The sequence below is a fragment of the Bombus terrestris genome, chromosome 11 (assembly GCF_910591885.1).
Source record: "Bombus terrestris chromosome 11, iyBomTerr1.2, whole genome shotgun sequence".
NCBI classification, from domain to species: Eukaryota; Metazoa; Arthropoda; class Insecta; order Hymenoptera; family Apidae; genus Bombus; species Bombus terrestris.
In genome coordinates this window covers 10,444,538-10,460,115 of record NC_063279.1, presented here as the reverse complement: position 1 = coordinate 10,460,115, position 15,578 = coordinate 10,444,538, and the positions used below count along the sequence as shown (strand labels likewise).

The following is a 15,578-nucleotide window of genomic DNA, read 5'->3' as shown; positions in this document are numbered from 1 at the left end:
AATTGTTAGTTAAATACTGTGCATGTACGGTAGTATGACATATTTCAGAAAAAATCAAAGAGATATTCCATATATAAGTTATAAAATAAATTAAAGAGGTGATTCTTACCAAGATTATTTGACGAACAGGAGCAAATTTGTTGAAGTCGTCGATACCATGTAAAATGAACGCAATGGCATTTATGCAAAACATGAAATTTGCACTAAGATTTTTACAGACTTGTTACTAAGATGCTTTCATTTACTTAAATCTATGGAGAAACAAACGATACATATGGTAAAGATTCTGATTCTCGCTACTACTTTCGAATAATCGGAATTTGAATAAGAGAATTCAAACGAAAAGAGTTCACTTCATCGGTCAATATCGTTTCAACTACAATATCATTTCAATTCATCCAAATAGACATAGTATAAATGAAAGCCTATAATAATTTTTGTTTAACTATTCAGAAGTTTCTAACGATCAATTTTCTGTTTATCACAGAGTCATTCAACAACAGATTGAAAAAGAGAAAGATAAGTACATCATTTTCTTATAGACTAATAGCTATCTCATAAATTTTAATGTACACATACTCTACCTGTAATAATGAAAATAACACGATGTCACTCAATGTAAAAGATATCCATATCTTATCTGACCAACAAAATGTTTTTTTATTCCGGATCTCTAAAGAGTAGATTCATACTTCGTGTCCAGCAGTATTGTTGAAACGTTCGTACCACACTACGTTTCCATAGTATTACTCCAGAAATTTTGAAACACTGGCAGTAAGAGAAAGAGATACAATATACATATATCACGATTAAAATATTTACCACTTTGTTCACTAATAACATTAATGTTATGCCAACTATATGTGTATATATATATTATTTAGTGTTTCAGAAGAATGAAAGACGCACAAGCACTGTATTTGATATTTCTTATTACAAAGTATTTAAAAAGTATTTACTATTCTTGGGACAGTTTCCAAAACAATCGCGATGGAGCAGCAAATTTAATGTAACCGTGATGACAGGCAGTCTATTGACATTCTATTTTCCAGCGGTAAGTAAGAATGCTACAGATGAATTAAATACGTTAACGATTTATGTTATTAAAAAAATATTGTGAATATTGGTTACATGAAATTGATGAAAGGATATTGGATGCAATATAATTAGAGATTTTACTCAACAGTTTGCACAAATTTTTACGTCATTATACGAAAAAGATCTAGGAGGGATGTTGGAAGGCATGCCTGTAGTGGCTTCGGTATCAGCTGTCTTAATAAAATTGCTAAATCATGAAATTTACAAGGAAAATGTATATAAATTTATGAAAACGAATTCTGTGGTAAAAATAAAAATCACTAAATACAATTATTTTCTAGTTTGAAAAGATGTTCGATGTTATAAAGAAAGACTGGAAATTATTAAACGATAAAAGTCAAATACATATTCTTGAGGAAATTACTAAGCAAGGAAATAAGATTGGTGAAATATATAGAAGTAACTGTTGCAGCTTATCTTTCTATAAATTTTATACATTGAATATGTTTTTATATATTAACATTTTTAATAATTTCTATACGAATGACAAGTTCCTGATATTTTCAGCTTTTGTGTTGTCATGTATGTCAGGATTTATAGTCATTCCGTTATACCCTGCATTCTTAGATATCATCATACCGCTCAATGAAACTCGCCAAAGACATCAAATGTTCAGACTGACATACTTTCTAGATGAAAATCGGTACTTTTATCCTATATATTTTCATTCACTTTGGTGTTCATTCGTAACAGTAATGATTGCAGTCACTATCGATTCATTGTATATACAAATCGTTCATCACGACTGTGCCATATTTGCTATATGTGGGTAAGTATATAATAATATTTTAGAAACATTTCTATATAAAATAGCAAGCTGCAAGGAATGATATCATGAGATTTTCTTTGTCCGCTACAGTATTTGTGATAATGTAATAAAAATAACATTTTTTCGAAATTACTTCTATCTTGAATTCAATTTATCTAACTTCTTTTAATATAAAGAAAAATGGAATTCCTTTATTCAGATACTTATCAATGATATAGGCAGAACATTATAACAGCAACAGGATCTACTGGTGTTCGTATAAACGAAACTTACACTGAACAGTTTAGACAATGCTTGACCATGCATAAGAATGCCCTCCAGTTAGTAACGATAAAGTTATAATTAACGTTATAATAAAAAAGTTATAATAGAAAAAGTAGCAAAAGAGTTTACAGATTACGGTTGACTTTTTCTTTGGTTGTATTTTAAGATTATTCGAGATGTTAGATGACAGCAGCCGCAGGAGTTTCTTTTTCCAAATTTTGCTAACTATGGTCGGTATGACCATAACAGCCGTACAAGTAAGAATTATTTTGCAATTATAGAAAATATTAAGGAATCAAATATTAAACTATATTGGTACCTTTTAATTAGGCAGTTATAAATTTGCATCGACCCGAAGAAGCTCTCAGAATTGGATTGTTTCTTGTGGGCCAACAATTCCATTTGCTTATTATTACCTTACCTGGACAAGTAATCACGGATCATAGTTTCGAGTTAACTAATGATATGTATGTTAATAAATATGTTTTAAACGTTCGAAAAGTCATCAGTTCGGTAGAACATCTGTATTAATTTTATATCTAATAGATACCGCTCAATGTGGTACGACATGCCAATAAATGTACAAAGAATACTTCACATGATGCAAATGAGATCTAGTAAACCATGTAAGTTGACAGCAGGAGGGATATACGAAATGAACATAGAAAATTTTGGAATAGTACGTACATGATAGTATAAAACGGGTATAATCATTTTTCGTCATGATGTAAGTAACGAAATAGTAATTGATATTTTTTCATATCTTAAGACATTTAAGACATGCGTATCATACTTCATGGTGCTCCTATCATTGAAAGACTAATTCGTTCTCGGAAGAAGTTCATCCTGTCAATCCTGTTTTGATGTAAAAGATACCGAACAATGATCAACTACTGATGCGAATATGGCAATGCGTATCTACATAGTAGCTAGTTAGATATGTATAATAAGAAGGTGTAAATCAATGTATGGTACAATAAATAAATGTACACATAAACAAAGCGCTTATTTCGGTATTACTGTTTAAGCATGGAAACAATATTGCCTTGCCGTTTTACTTTGTTCTTTCATTAATTTCAATAAAGTAGCACAAGACACTAATATTATTTTCTAAATAAAATATATAACGATACTTATATTATGATTTCATGTTTGTCAGTTTTTATAATTTCATATTCAATGCTCATAAGCCCAAAATAAACTGGGAAAATGAAACTTAGCAAGATCATTTTTTGTGAAGAAACAAACATTTTGAATTTGTGAACTTCAGTAATGCACGCTACGTAAAATGAAAATCAGTGTCATTTATGCAAAGTATGAGATTTGCAACTAAGAGCATACAGAGACATATAAGCATACAAAGCATATAATATTAAAATATTTAGAGAAGGGTATAAATATGGAATATCCATTTTATTTTTTAGTGTAGAGAGTCTCAGAAGAGACATAAATAGAAAAAACACACGAAGAAGTTTGGGAAATTTTATGTAAAATGAACTGTATAAACGTAGATCTCGTGGATCTTATAGAACTCCAGATCTTTTTTGGGGCTTTTGAACTTTTCCCAAACGAAGGTAAAATTGAACCATTAAAAATTATGGTAGTAGTATAGTATAGTGCAAGTTTTTTGCTAATTTTATGCAAGCTACATATATTCTCAGCAGTAATAACTTACAGTTTATCGTCACACGTTATAATAATTACATTGTTCTAATGTAGTCAAATATCTTTAGTTAAACAGCTTTAATAGCTTGTATCATATCTTTTTCGAAATAATTATTTAAATTTTTCTATTTCTTTATCTAGCTTTATCCGTGCCATTTAAAGGAAAGATTGACATCCATTTGATTATTTACTATATAAACTATATAGACGGTCATAAGGCAATAAAGTATTTCTCATACTTCTGCCAATTCGTTATTTTACTTTTTCTTATTATGTCATAATCAAAACCATAAACACTTCACATCTTCATTGATTTACTAAATCTCGATTATAGTAGTACAACTTCCCGTTTTTGTTCTGTTTCAAAATCTCAGAGTAAACCAACGTGAGTTTCACTTCAATAAGAACGTAAAGACACTTCCTACTGCGGCTGGAACGTAAAATGTATATTAAATAAAAGAACGATAACTATCACCAATGGTTGCTAGGAGAGAGTGTTCTAGTCGTCATAAAGCGCGATGTACAAAATTCATATCGATCGACATTATCAACACTGTCAGAACTGTACTGTAACTGTAACTGTAAGTACTATGTACAGAATAGAATTTTGTTCTCTCATATTTCTACCCTATCTCATATTCATAATATCTCCTCTGTCTATATCTCAACATTTATCTTCGAGGTATCTATGTTCTTCAACAATAGGGGACTTATTCTTTGTCTTCCAACGAAGCGTCCAACAAGCGACAGCTTTAGAAAGAGATGATTGATATTTTATAATGTGCATCCTAACTGAAATTGGCAGTCCCTTAAAAGAACGATTACGTCATTTTCTTATAGGTATGCACATATGCAACTACCGTATAGACTGCTAACACAATAACACCAGCAATCAAACAGCTTTGACTCGATACAATAAATGAAATAATATGAAAATACTGTCATTAAGTTTCTCTATACCTTACCAAATCAATATAGTACCATTTTATACTTTGGATCTACAAAGAATCGCTTCATGCATTCGGCACGGCATGTCAGTTTTATCGAGTTTGTGGTTCCGTGCGTTGCGTTTCTTTAAAAGTCGTTGTTTCGGGAATTTGGAAATATGGACGGTAAGAGGAAGGGACCCAATATACTTATATTATACCGAGATCAAAATAACTAATGTTTCGTTTACTAATAATATTAACGGTATCTGAATTATATTTCAGTATATATTTTATATCGATAATTTTATTCAATTTTCGAAATATGTAGTATTTCAGAAAACCGGAGAACAGTATCCTAATATATATGACATTCCTTATTATAACACGATCAAGAAGTATTTAAGATTTTTGGGCCTAGATCCACACCAAAAATATGGATTGATCATTGTAATTATAATGGTGATTAGTATGACAAGCGGACTTATTCCAATGGTAAGGTAAACATATGGGGAATGCAAGTCATAGAAATAGTACTATAGTTAAAATATGTAAAGTGATTGAATTCTGCGGAATAAATTAAATAGTCAGATAATATCATTAAACAACTGGAACTTATAATTCAATAGTCAATCGTATTGTACGGATCGTTATGCACCAAGAATCTGGACATGGTGCTCGAGTGTTTGCCGCATTTAGGTGCACTTTTGACCAGTGTTGTTAAAATATTGAATGTTCATCTCAACAGAGAAAATGTACGCAAATTTATTACTATTGAACAATCTTTTCGGACGAAAGCATGTTATAAAGTTATGACAACACGTGTTATGTTACAGTTTAAAAAATTGTTCGATTCCATAACGAAAGAGTGGCAGCAGCTGAAATTAAGTCAAGATTTGTACATTCTGGAAGAAGTCACCATACGAGGCAGCAAAATGGCGAAATTGTATCGAAGTAAGTTATCGTGTCTTAAATTTTCAATCGGTGTACTTTTAGTACACGCAAAAATGGTTTCGTACTACTTAATATTTCACACATAAATGATCAATTCTAATATTTTTAGATACTCTATTAATATGTATGGTACTTTTTTTACTCGTTCCACTGCTTCCTCCTATGTTGGATATCGTTCTTCCACTAAACGAAACTCGACCACGACAACAAATACTTAATGTTAATTACGTGCTTTTTGACAGCGATAACTATTTTTTCTACGTGTACTTACAGTTATCTTGGACGTCAATAGTAGTTTCGATAATCATAGTTACCGTAGATTCTTTATTGATGCTTATAGTACACCATAATAGTGGACTATTTATAGTATGTGGGTAAATATGATTTACTCAATACAATTATATTACATATAATTATGTATATATATTGCCGCTTAATAATATTTGCACATATTTTACCTCATTGCAATATAACTATAAAATTGCAGATGTTCAAGTTTTTCAGATGTTTATTAGAATGGGTCACGAAAGTACTTGAACAGCCAAATACTAATATTTTACTTCTTTTTGTACTAAATGTTTTATAGCTTTTATATTCGTATATATACGTTTATATATATTTGTATAAAATTTTAGATTGGTCTGAAACTTTACAAATACAATAATGACAGATGTGTCGCATTACTGTCAATAAAATTTCAAAATGCTTTATGCAACATATAGAATAAATGTATACATGAAACAACATATATACATTTGCCAGCCACTGTATGTACCAATAGACATTATGATAATTTCTTTTAATTCTCGATATATATCCAGGCACCAAATCCAGAAGAGTACAAGGCACTTAAATTCATTTGCTAATGAAGTAATTTCGGAACGTTACACATACAAACAGATCAGAAATTGCGTGATTATGCACAATAAAGCCATAGAGTTGGTATTTAACAAATAACGATAAAATACAATAAATTATCAAATTGTTATTGAACGAGATTAATCATTTTTATACATTGCATTTTTAGCTTTTACGATATATTAGATGAAAACAATCGAATTAGCTATATGATTCAAATTGGACTAAATATGATTGGTATAACCACGACAGCTGTTCAAGTAAAGATATTCTTATGTATTCTTCGTGAAAATCTAGCGAAGCTTGAAAAATCATTAACCTAATAAATTGTTTTATATTTGCAGACAGTCATTAACTTAGATAGACCGGGAGAATCAATTAGAAGCGCTGTGCTATGCGGTGCAAATCAGTTTCATTTATTTATGCTGAGTTTACCTGGACAAATACTTATAGATCACTGCACCGAGCTAACGAAACAACTGTAGGTGTTTAGTGTTTTCAAAGCATAAGTGCAGCAGAATCTCGATTATCAGATCACAGATTAATGAAGATTTGTGAGTGGTCCTGTACATGAAAGATTGAAGAATAAGAATAGGAACTGACGAAAATTTTCACTATTTTATCCAAATATTTTTGTTCGCTTTTGATATTAGTATTTATAAAATAATTCAAAGTTAATGATGCTTTCCAATGTCCAAACAAAGCTATTCGATTAACCGAATAGCGCATATCATTGTTAGATCGAATAATCAAGATTCTGCTGCTTCTTATTAATCATAGAATGTAATGTTTTACTGATATCGAAACAGATACAATTCTACATGGTATGGAGTACCAGTAAAAGTTCAAAGAATGCTTTATATGATGCAAATAAGAACTAGGAGGCCATGTACATTAACTGCGTGTGGATTATACGAAATGAACATTGAGAACTTTGGAACTGTATGTAACACAGCATAAGTCGATTGTAATTGTTGTACTATATCAACCATTACTTACAATCGTTTTCATTGTAAGACCTTCAAAACCTGCATGTCGTATATTACGATGATAATGTCATTAAAAGGATGAAGTCCACTGTTACCTCTATATCCGTTGCATTTTATACTTGGACTGAGTATGCATGAAGATGGTATAATAACCGATATAATAGTTTGTCATTAAATCGAACGAACAAATAGTGTTAATAAATCACGATGATTAGCTGATATACTTTAATTCGCAAGTAATACTGTGTACCTTCCCAAAAATTACTGTACTGAACCTTTTTAAATATTGCCAGAAAATACAATGTGTGTATGTATACACGTTTACTAACGTTATCAAGGTAAACGGATATGATACAAGTACGCAATTAAATCAAGCGAGTAATAATTATTTTTTTATTTTTTGCATCACATATACAACAACGCTGCACAGTTATATAGGAAAACACTGCAAACAAAAAAATAATGGCTCTGGTAGAAATTTGAACTACTTCACTGAGCAGTTTCATGTTTATCAGCGAACGCGTATGCAGTGCAATGTGTAATCAATATTTCAGAACAATTACAACTCTTGATCTTTCAAGGAAATCGACCGATGGCACGACAATGGCGTACGTGTCATTTTTTATCTACTATGCGGTTTTGACGGTACTTTGAACCTGCTTTAAAAATAATACGTACCTGTCCAGTAAACAAAATGATTCGCAGCCATATTTAATGATTGCAATTTCGTACTTCATGTAACGCCGAGTATTTAGTACAACTGTGTTTACTAGATATTGTTCGCCAGTTCTGGAAATGAATAGGTACATTTATATACTTTACGAACATTAAATAGTTACAAACAGAGTTTCGCTTGCATATCTAAAATCTGAAATCTATCTAAAAATCCGATCTCATGGACAGTAAAGCAAAGGTACAACGAGATATTATTTACATCGCGATTAAAATCAATCAATTATATTTAAAATGGCTCGTAAAAGTATTATATTAAGTATTTCAGGGAAACGTAAGACAGTATTGTGATATGTCTGAAATCTAGTACCATAAAGTACTCACGAAGTACTTACAATTAGTAGAACTACTCCCACGTCAAAAGCAAGAAGTCCGGAAATACTAGCACAATTGTTGTGATGATTAACATCACAAGCACGCTCCTACCATAAGAAGAAGAATAGTTTTTAAAATGTTATTATAGATAAAAAGAAGAAACTGAAGAGTGAATTGCACGTAACAGATTAAATAATCAGGTAAGATTGACAAACAGTCGGAGTTCGAATTATTCATTATTAGAATTATATGCAGGAATCTGTACGAACAATGTGGATGCCGTGTTTGTATGTCTACCGAATGTAGCTGCTTATATGACCAGTATCGATAAATTATCGAATATACATATGTGTAGAAAGGACGAACGCCAATTATTTATTATAAAAAGTAGATTTCAGACAGCAAATGTTGAAATGTTGAAAGGACATGGTATTTTATATATTGTAGTTTAACAAGATGTTCGATTTCGCGTCGAAAGAGTGGCAGTAGTTGTAATGAAATAATGAATTATCCCTTCTAGAAAAAATAGTCCTACAAGACAATGAAATGACCCAATTGAATGGAAATATCATCACTGTAAAAAGTCATTTACGAAATTGAATCAATTTTTAAAGATTGGACCAAACAATTTGAATTTTTGTTTTGAGGCGTTAGAGACAGTAGTTTATCCTTATGTTTCAGACAGTCGTCAATTTTTATATACCAGTACGAGCTCTTAAATGTGGTGTATTTTGTGGAGCCATTCAGTTCTATTAGTTTGTGCTCAGTTTATCTGGACAATACTTCTAGACTATTATGCTGACTTAATGAAACAATAGTACGTGTTTAGTGTCGTATTTAGTGTGGCCATTATATGCAAGTTATCATACCAATCTGCAATGTAACGTTTAACCGAATTAACATAGGTACAATTCCACATGGTATAACATATCGGTAAAAATTCAAAAAATGTTTTACGTGACGCAAATAAGGGAGAACAAGCCATGTGTCTCAACAGCAGATGGATTCTACGAAATGAATATGGAAAACTTTGGAATATTATGTATTTCTATAATGCTGTACTTGTATGTGTATACCGTAATTGTATATTATCTACTTTCCGATTATTTTAAATTTTAAGACCTTCAAAACGTGCATGTCGTCTTTCACAATGATAACGTCGGCAGAATAATGCTTCCACGTCAGCTGTGGGAAATATGGTAGCATAGTCATTATGTTCTGACATTGAATTTGGACTAAGCAAGAATGCAGATAATAGTAAAAGTAACTGACATATATCATTAATTTTGTATTATTTAAATCACCCTATTGAATATGCAAACAAGAATTATTGTGTAATAAAATTACATGTCTAAATTAACGATTAACTACTATTAGTACTTACTAGATTTCTTCCCCATATATATATTATTCTTCTATTACATCCACACAGTAAGTTTCATCTTCGTCTTATAAAATAAGGAGTAGAATAAAGCGACCATAATTTGAGTTGAAATTATGATACCTGCATCTTGCACAATAAGTTACTGACACGATTATGTACTTCTCAAATGAAATGATTTTGTCGAAAATGCAAATAAGATTATAAACCATCATTTGTCATATATTGTTTTTACTTTTATTCGAACCTTGTGTCTGTGAACTTTGCAGAAATGATTAATAGTACTCTATTCCTCTGAATTCTTTGTACATTATCACAAAAAAGTTTATATTTTGTATTGTGTGTAAGAAGGTTTTTCATTGTTCAGCAATAGCAAAATACGAAACAAAATTTCAAAAATACGCATGTCTTGTAAGTAACATTATAACCTTGCCATTTCTTGTTTGTAGAAGAACCTTTAATTGGCTATAATATCTAAAATAGTAAAATAAACTCACAATACTTTCTTAAAGAATTAAATAGTTTCAATTATGTGTACAACAATCCTCTGTTAAGAACCGCAACCAACATTTCATTTTGTACTTTTTCCAAATGTAAGTAAAATCGGACTATTAAAAATTACGATAGTAAGATGAAACCGTGTTACTTTTGAGAAAAAAAAGTTGATCGACACGATAGGCACTGAATGTACAATTCGCATTTAAAATATTCGGAAAATATTATTTTTGCCGTGAAAAATTCTGGTTGGACATCTGAATTTGTCGAATGGAATTTAAATCAATTCATCTACTAAAATTTGCGTCCTTAGTGATTTTCTTTTACAGGAGAGTGCAGGTTATTTGCTAATTGTATGTAAGTTACATACATTCTTAGCAGTAATATCTTCATTAATTTTGGCGCACATATAGGCCGACTATATACAACTAGCAATATAGTATTTCTCAATCGTTATTTCTACAACTAGCAATATAGTATTTCTCAATCAATTCGTTATTTCAGTTTTTCTTATTATACTACAATTAAAACCATAAGCACTTCACATCTTCATTGATTTACTAGATCTCGATTATAGTAGTATAACTTCCCGATTTTTTGTTTTGTTTCAAAATCACAGAGTAAACCAACGTGAGTTTCACTTCAGAAAGAGTGTGAAGACACTTCCTACTGCGGCTGGAACGTAAAATGTGAATTAAATAAAAGAACCATAACTATCAGCAATGGTTGCTGGGAGAAAGTGTTGTAGCCGTCATAACGCGTGATGTACAAAATTCATATCGATCGACATTATTAACACTGTCAGAACTGTACTGTGACTGTAACTGTAAGTACTATGTACAGAATACAATTTGGTTTTCTCATATTTACACCCTATCTCATATTCGTAATATCTCCTCTGTCTATATCTCAACATTGATCTTCGAGGTATCTATGTTCTTCAACAATAGGGGATTTATTCTTTGTCTTCCAACGATGCGTCCAACAAGCGATAGCTTTAGAAAGAGATGATTGATATTTTATAATATGCATCCTAACTGAAATTGGCAGTCCCTTAAAAGAACGATTACGTCATTTTCTTATAGGTATGTACATATGTAACTACCGTATAAACTGCTAACACAATAACACCAGCAATCAAGCAGTTTTGTCTCGATACAATAAATGAAATAATATGAAAATACTGTCATTAAGTTTCTCTACACTTTACTGAATCAATTTATTACCACTTAATACTTTGGATCTATAAAGAATCGCTTCAAGCATTCAACACGGCATGACAGTTTTACTGAGTTTGTGGTTCCGTGCGTTGCGTTTCTTTAAAAGTTGTTTCAGGAATTTGGAAACATGGACGGTAAGAGGAAGGGACCCAATATACTTATATTATACCCAGATCAAAATAAGTAACGTTTCGCTTACTAGTAATATTAACGGTATCTGAATTATATTTCAGTATATAATTTATATCGATAATTTTATTCAATTTTCGAAATATGTAGTATTTCAGAAAACCGGAGAACAGTATCCCAATATATATGACATTCCTTATTATAACATGATCAAGATGTATTTAAGATTTTTGGGCCTAGATCCACACCAAAAATATGGATTGATCATTGTAGCTATAATGGTGACTAGTATGACAAGTGTACTTATTCCAATGGTAAGGTAAACATACCGTACGTACATATTATAGAAATAGTACAATAGTTAAAATATGGTAATTGATTGAATTCTGCGTAATAAACTAAATAGTCAGATAATGTCATTAAACAACTGGAACTTATAATTCATTAGTCAATCGTATTGTACGGATCATTATGCACCAAGAATCTGGACATGGTGCTCGAGTGTTTGCCGCATTTAGGTGCTCTTTTGACCAGTTTTGTTAAAGTATTGAATGTTCATCTCAACAGAGAAAATGTACGCAAATTTATTACTATTGAACAATCTTTTCGGACGAAAGCATGTTATAAAGTTATGACAACACGTGTTACGTTACAGTTTAAAAAATTGTTCGATTCCATAACGAAAGAATGGCAGCAGCTGAAATTAAGTCAAGATTTGTACATTCTGGAAGAAGTCACCATACGAGGCAGCAAAATGGCGAAATTGTATCGAAGTGTGTTATCGTGCCTTAAATTTTTAATCGGCATACTTCTAGTACACGTAAAAATGGTTTCGTACTGCTTAATATTTCGCACATAAGTAATCAATTCTAATCTTTTCAGATACTTTATTAATATGTATGGTACTCTTTTTACTCATTCCACTGATTTCTCCTATGTTGGATATCGTTCTTCCACTAAACGAAACTCGACCACGACAACAACTTGTTAATGTTAATTACGTGCTTTTTGACAGCGATAACTATTTTTTCTACGTGTACTTACAGCTATCTTGGGCTTCAGTTGTAGTTTCGATAAGCATAGTTACCGTAGATTCCTTATTGATGCTTTTAGTTCACCACAATAGTGGACTATTTATAGTATGTGGGTAAATATGATTTACTCAATACAACTATATTACATAAAAATATGTATATATATTGCCGCTTGAAAATATTTGCACATTCATTTTAATTCGTTGCAATATAATTATAAAGTTACAGATGTGCAAGTGTTTCAGATGTTTATTAGGGTGGGTCACGAAAATACTTGAGCAGCCAAATACTAATCATTTACTTCCTTTTGTACTAAATGTTTTATAGTTTTTATATTCGTTTATATACGTTTATATATATTTGTATAAAATTTTAGATTGGTTTGAAACTTTACTGTCGCATTACTGTCAATAAAATTTCAAAACGCATTATGCAACGTATAGAATAAATGTGTACATGAAACAACATATATACATCTGTTAGCCACTGTATGTACCAATAGACATTATGATAATTTCTTTTAATTCTCGATATATATCCAGGCACCAAATCCAGAAGAGTACAAGGCACTTAAATTCATTCACTAATGAAGTTATGTCGGAACGTTACACATACAAACAGATCAGAAATTGCGTGATCATGCACAATAAAGCCATAGAGTTGGTATTTAACAAATAACGATAAAATACAATAAATTATCAAATTGTTATTGAACGACATTAATAATTTTTACACATTGCATTTTCAGCTTTTACGATATATTAGATGAAAACAATCGAATTAGCTATATGATTCAAATTGGACTAAATATGATTGGTATAACCACGACAGCTGTTCAAGTAAAGATATTCTTATGTATTCTTAGTGAAAATCTAGCGAAGCTTGGAAAATCATTAGCCTAATCAATTGTTTTATATTTGCAGACAGTCATTAACTTAGATAGACCGGGAGAATCAATTAAAAGCGCTGTGCTATGCGGTGCTAATCAATTTCATTTGTTTATGCTGAGTTTACCTGGACAAATACTTATAGATCATTGCACCGAGCTAACGAAGCAACTGTAGGTTTTTAGTGTTTTCAAAGCGTAAGTGCAGCAGAATCTCGATTATCAGATCACAGATTAATGAAGATTTGTGAGTGGTCCTGTATATGAAAGATTGAAGAATAAGAATAGGAACTGATGAAAACATTTTTATCAAAAAATTTTTAGTCCTTCCAGATATTGGTATTTATAAAACATTACATGTTACATTTTTATCAAAAAATTTTTAGTCCTTCCAGATATTGGTATTTATAAAAGAATTTAAAGTAAATAATGTTTTCCTACGTCCAAGCAAAGCAAATCGATTAACCGTACAGCGCATACCATGGTTAGATCGAATAATCAAGATTCTAATGTAATCTTATTAATCACAGAATGTAATGTTTTACTGATATCGAAACAGATACAATTCTACATGGTATGGAGTACCAGTAAAAACTCAAAAAATGCTTTACATGATGCAAATAAGAACTAGAAGCCCATGTACACTAACTGCGTGTGGATTGTACCAAATGAACATTGAGAACTTTGGAACTGTATGTAACACAGCATAAGTGGAATGTAATTGTTGTACTATATCAACCATTATTTATAATCGTTTTCATTGTAAGACCTTCAAAACCTGCATGTCGTATATTACGATGATAATGTCATTAAAAGGATGAAGTCCACTGTTACCTCTATATCCGTTGCATTTTATACTTGGACTGAGTAAGCATGAAGATGATATAATAATCGATATAATTGTATGTCATTATATCGAACGAGCAAATAGTGTTAATAAATCACGATGATTAGTTGATATACTGTAATTCGCAAGTAATACTGTGTACCTTCCCAAAAATTACTGTACTGGATCTTTTTAACTATCGCCAAAAGCACAATGTGTGTATGTATACACGTTTACTAACGTCATCCAGGTAAACCGATATGATACAAGTACTCAATTAAATCAAGCGAGTAATAATTATTTTTTTATATTCTGCATCACATAAACAACATCACTGCACAGTTATATCGGAAAACACTGCAAACAAAAACATAATGGCCCTGGTAGAAATTCGAACTACTTCACTGAGCAGTTACCTGTTTATCAGCGAACGCGTATGCAGTGCAATGTGTAATCAATATTTCAGAACAATTACAGCTCTTGATCTTTCAAGGAAATCGACAGATGGCACGACAATGGCGTACGTGTCATTTTTTACCTACTATGTGGTTCGGACCGTACTTTGAACCTGCTTTAAAAATAATACGTACCTGTCCAATAAACAAAATGATTCGCAGCCATATCTAATGATTGCAATTTCGTACTTCATGTAATGCTGAGTATTTAGTACAACTGTGTTTACTAGATATTGTCCGTCAGTTCTGGAAATGAATAGGTACATTTATATAATTTACAAACATTAAATAGTTACAAACAGAATTACGCTTGCATGTGGATTCATTAACTACCATGACGCTATTTTAAAAATCTGATCTCATGGACAGTAAGGCAAAGGTACAACGAGATAATATTTACTTCGCGATTAAAATCAATCAATTATATTTAAAATCGCTCGCAAAAGTATTATATTAAGAATTTCAGGGAAACGTAAGACAGTATCGTGATATGTCTGAAATCTAGTACCATAAAGTACTCAAGAAGTACTTACAATTAGTAGAACTACTCCCACGTCAAAAGGAAGAATTCCGGAAATACTA

The 15,578-nt window shown here is 31.2% G+C and overlaps 3 protein-coding genes and 3 long non-coding RNA genes across 6 annotated transcripts; all 6 read left to right on the top strand.

Moving 5' to 3' along the window:
• The first annotated feature begins 110 nt into the window (after nt 1-110).
• On the top strand, nt 111-2,954 carry LOC100644336 (odorant receptor 9a-like). The gene is made up of 9 exons (XM_048409952.1): nt 111-1,054; nt 1,187-1,312; nt 1,380-1,497; nt 1,606-1,867; nt 2,086-2,187; nt 2,298-2,388; nt 2,462-2,598; nt 2,678-2,810; nt 2,901-2,954. The coding sequence occupies exons 1-9, from the start codon at nt 851-853 to the stop codon at nt 2,952-2,954; spliced, it is 1,227 nt and encodes a 408-aa protein (XP_048265909.1). The 5' UTR covers nt 111-850.
• Nucleotides 2,955-4,833: 1,879 nt separating this feature from the next.
• Nucleotides 4,834-7,742, top strand: LOC100644453 (odorant receptor 9a). The gene is made up of 9 exons (XM_048410467.1): nt 4,834-4,908; nt 5,054-5,217; nt 5,352-5,477; nt 5,559-5,676; nt 5,786-6,050; nt 6,498-6,614; nt 6,704-6,794; nt 6,879-7,015; nt 7,344-7,742. Exons 1-9 carry the CDS (start codon nt 4,902-4,904, stop codon nt 7,492-7,494), a joined length of 1,176 nt encoding a protein of 391 aa, XP_048266424.1. The 5' UTR covers nt 4,834-4,901; the 3' UTR covers nt 7,495-7,742.
• Nucleotides 7,743-8,315: 573 nt separating this feature from the next.
• On the top strand, nt 8,316-8,682 carry LOC125386011. Its single transcript, XR_007225827.1, has 2 exons — nt 8,316-8,436; nt 8,516-8,682. It is a non-coding gene; the product is annotated as an uncharacterized LOC125386011 (long non-coding RNA).
• Nucleotides 8,683-9,253: 571 nt separating this feature from the next.
• On the top strand, nt 9,254-10,174 carry LOC125386013. Its single transcript, XR_007225829.1, has 2 exons — nt 9,254-9,387; nt 9,476-10,174. It is a non-coding gene; the product is annotated as an uncharacterized LOC125386013 (long non-coding RNA).
• An 84-nt stretch (nt 10,175-10,258) lies between these two features.
• Nucleotides 10,259-11,697, top strand: LOC125386012. The gene is made up of 3 exons (XR_007225828.1): nt 10,259-10,362; nt 11,066-11,272; nt 11,374-11,697. It is a non-coding gene; the product is annotated as an uncharacterized LOC125386012 (long non-coding RNA).
• An 11-nt stretch (nt 11,698-11,708) lies between these two features.
• Nucleotides 11,709-15,124, top strand: LOC100645397. The gene is made up of 10 exons (XM_012319904.3): nt 11,709-11,800; nt 11,946-12,109; nt 12,244-12,369; nt 12,451-12,568; nt 12,678-12,942; nt 13,372-13,488; nt 13,578-13,668; nt 13,753-13,889; nt 14,275-14,407; nt 14,483-15,124. The coding sequence occupies exons 1-10, from the start codon at nt 11,794-11,796 to the stop codon at nt 14,534-14,536; spliced, it is 1,212 nt and encodes a 403-aa protein (XP_012175294.2). The 5' UTR covers nt 11,709-11,793; the 3' UTR covers nt 14,537-15,124.
• Nucleotides 15,125-15,578: the final 454 nt, after the last annotated feature.

Excerpts from the sequence above, each read along its gene's own strand:
- LOC100644336 (XM_048409952.1), top strand. The coding sequence starts at position 851 with ATGCCAACTATATGTGTATATATATATTATTTAGTGTTTCAGAAGAAT. Across the intron at positions 1,055-1,186 it reads TGACATTCTATTTTCCAGCG|TTTGCACAAATTTTTACGTC; the intron begins GTAAGTAAGAAT and ends TTTACTCAACAG. Across the intron at positions 2,811-2,900 it reads ACATAGAAAATTTTGGAATA|ACATTTAAGACATGCGTATC; the intron begins GTACGTACATGA and ends TCATATCTTAAG.
- LOC100644453 (XM_048410467.1), top strand. Across the intron at positions 6,051-6,497 it reads GGACTATTTATAGTATGTGG|GCACCAAATCCAGAAGAGTA; the intron begins GTAAATATGATT and ends ATATATATCCAG. Across the intron at positions 6,795-6,878 it reads TAACCACGACAGCTGTTCAA|ACAGTCATTAACTTAGATAG; the intron begins GTAAAGATATTC and ends TTATATTTGCAG.
- LOC100645397 (XM_012319904.3), top strand. Across the intron at positions 12,370-12,450 it reads TTCATCTCAACAGAGAAAAT|TTTAAAAAATTGTTCGATTC; the intron begins GTACGCAAATTT and ends GTTACGTTACAG. Across the intron at positions 13,890-14,274 it reads ACCGAGCTAACGAAGCAACT|ATACAATTCTACATGGTATG; the intron begins GTAGGTTTTTAG and ends ATATCGAAACAG.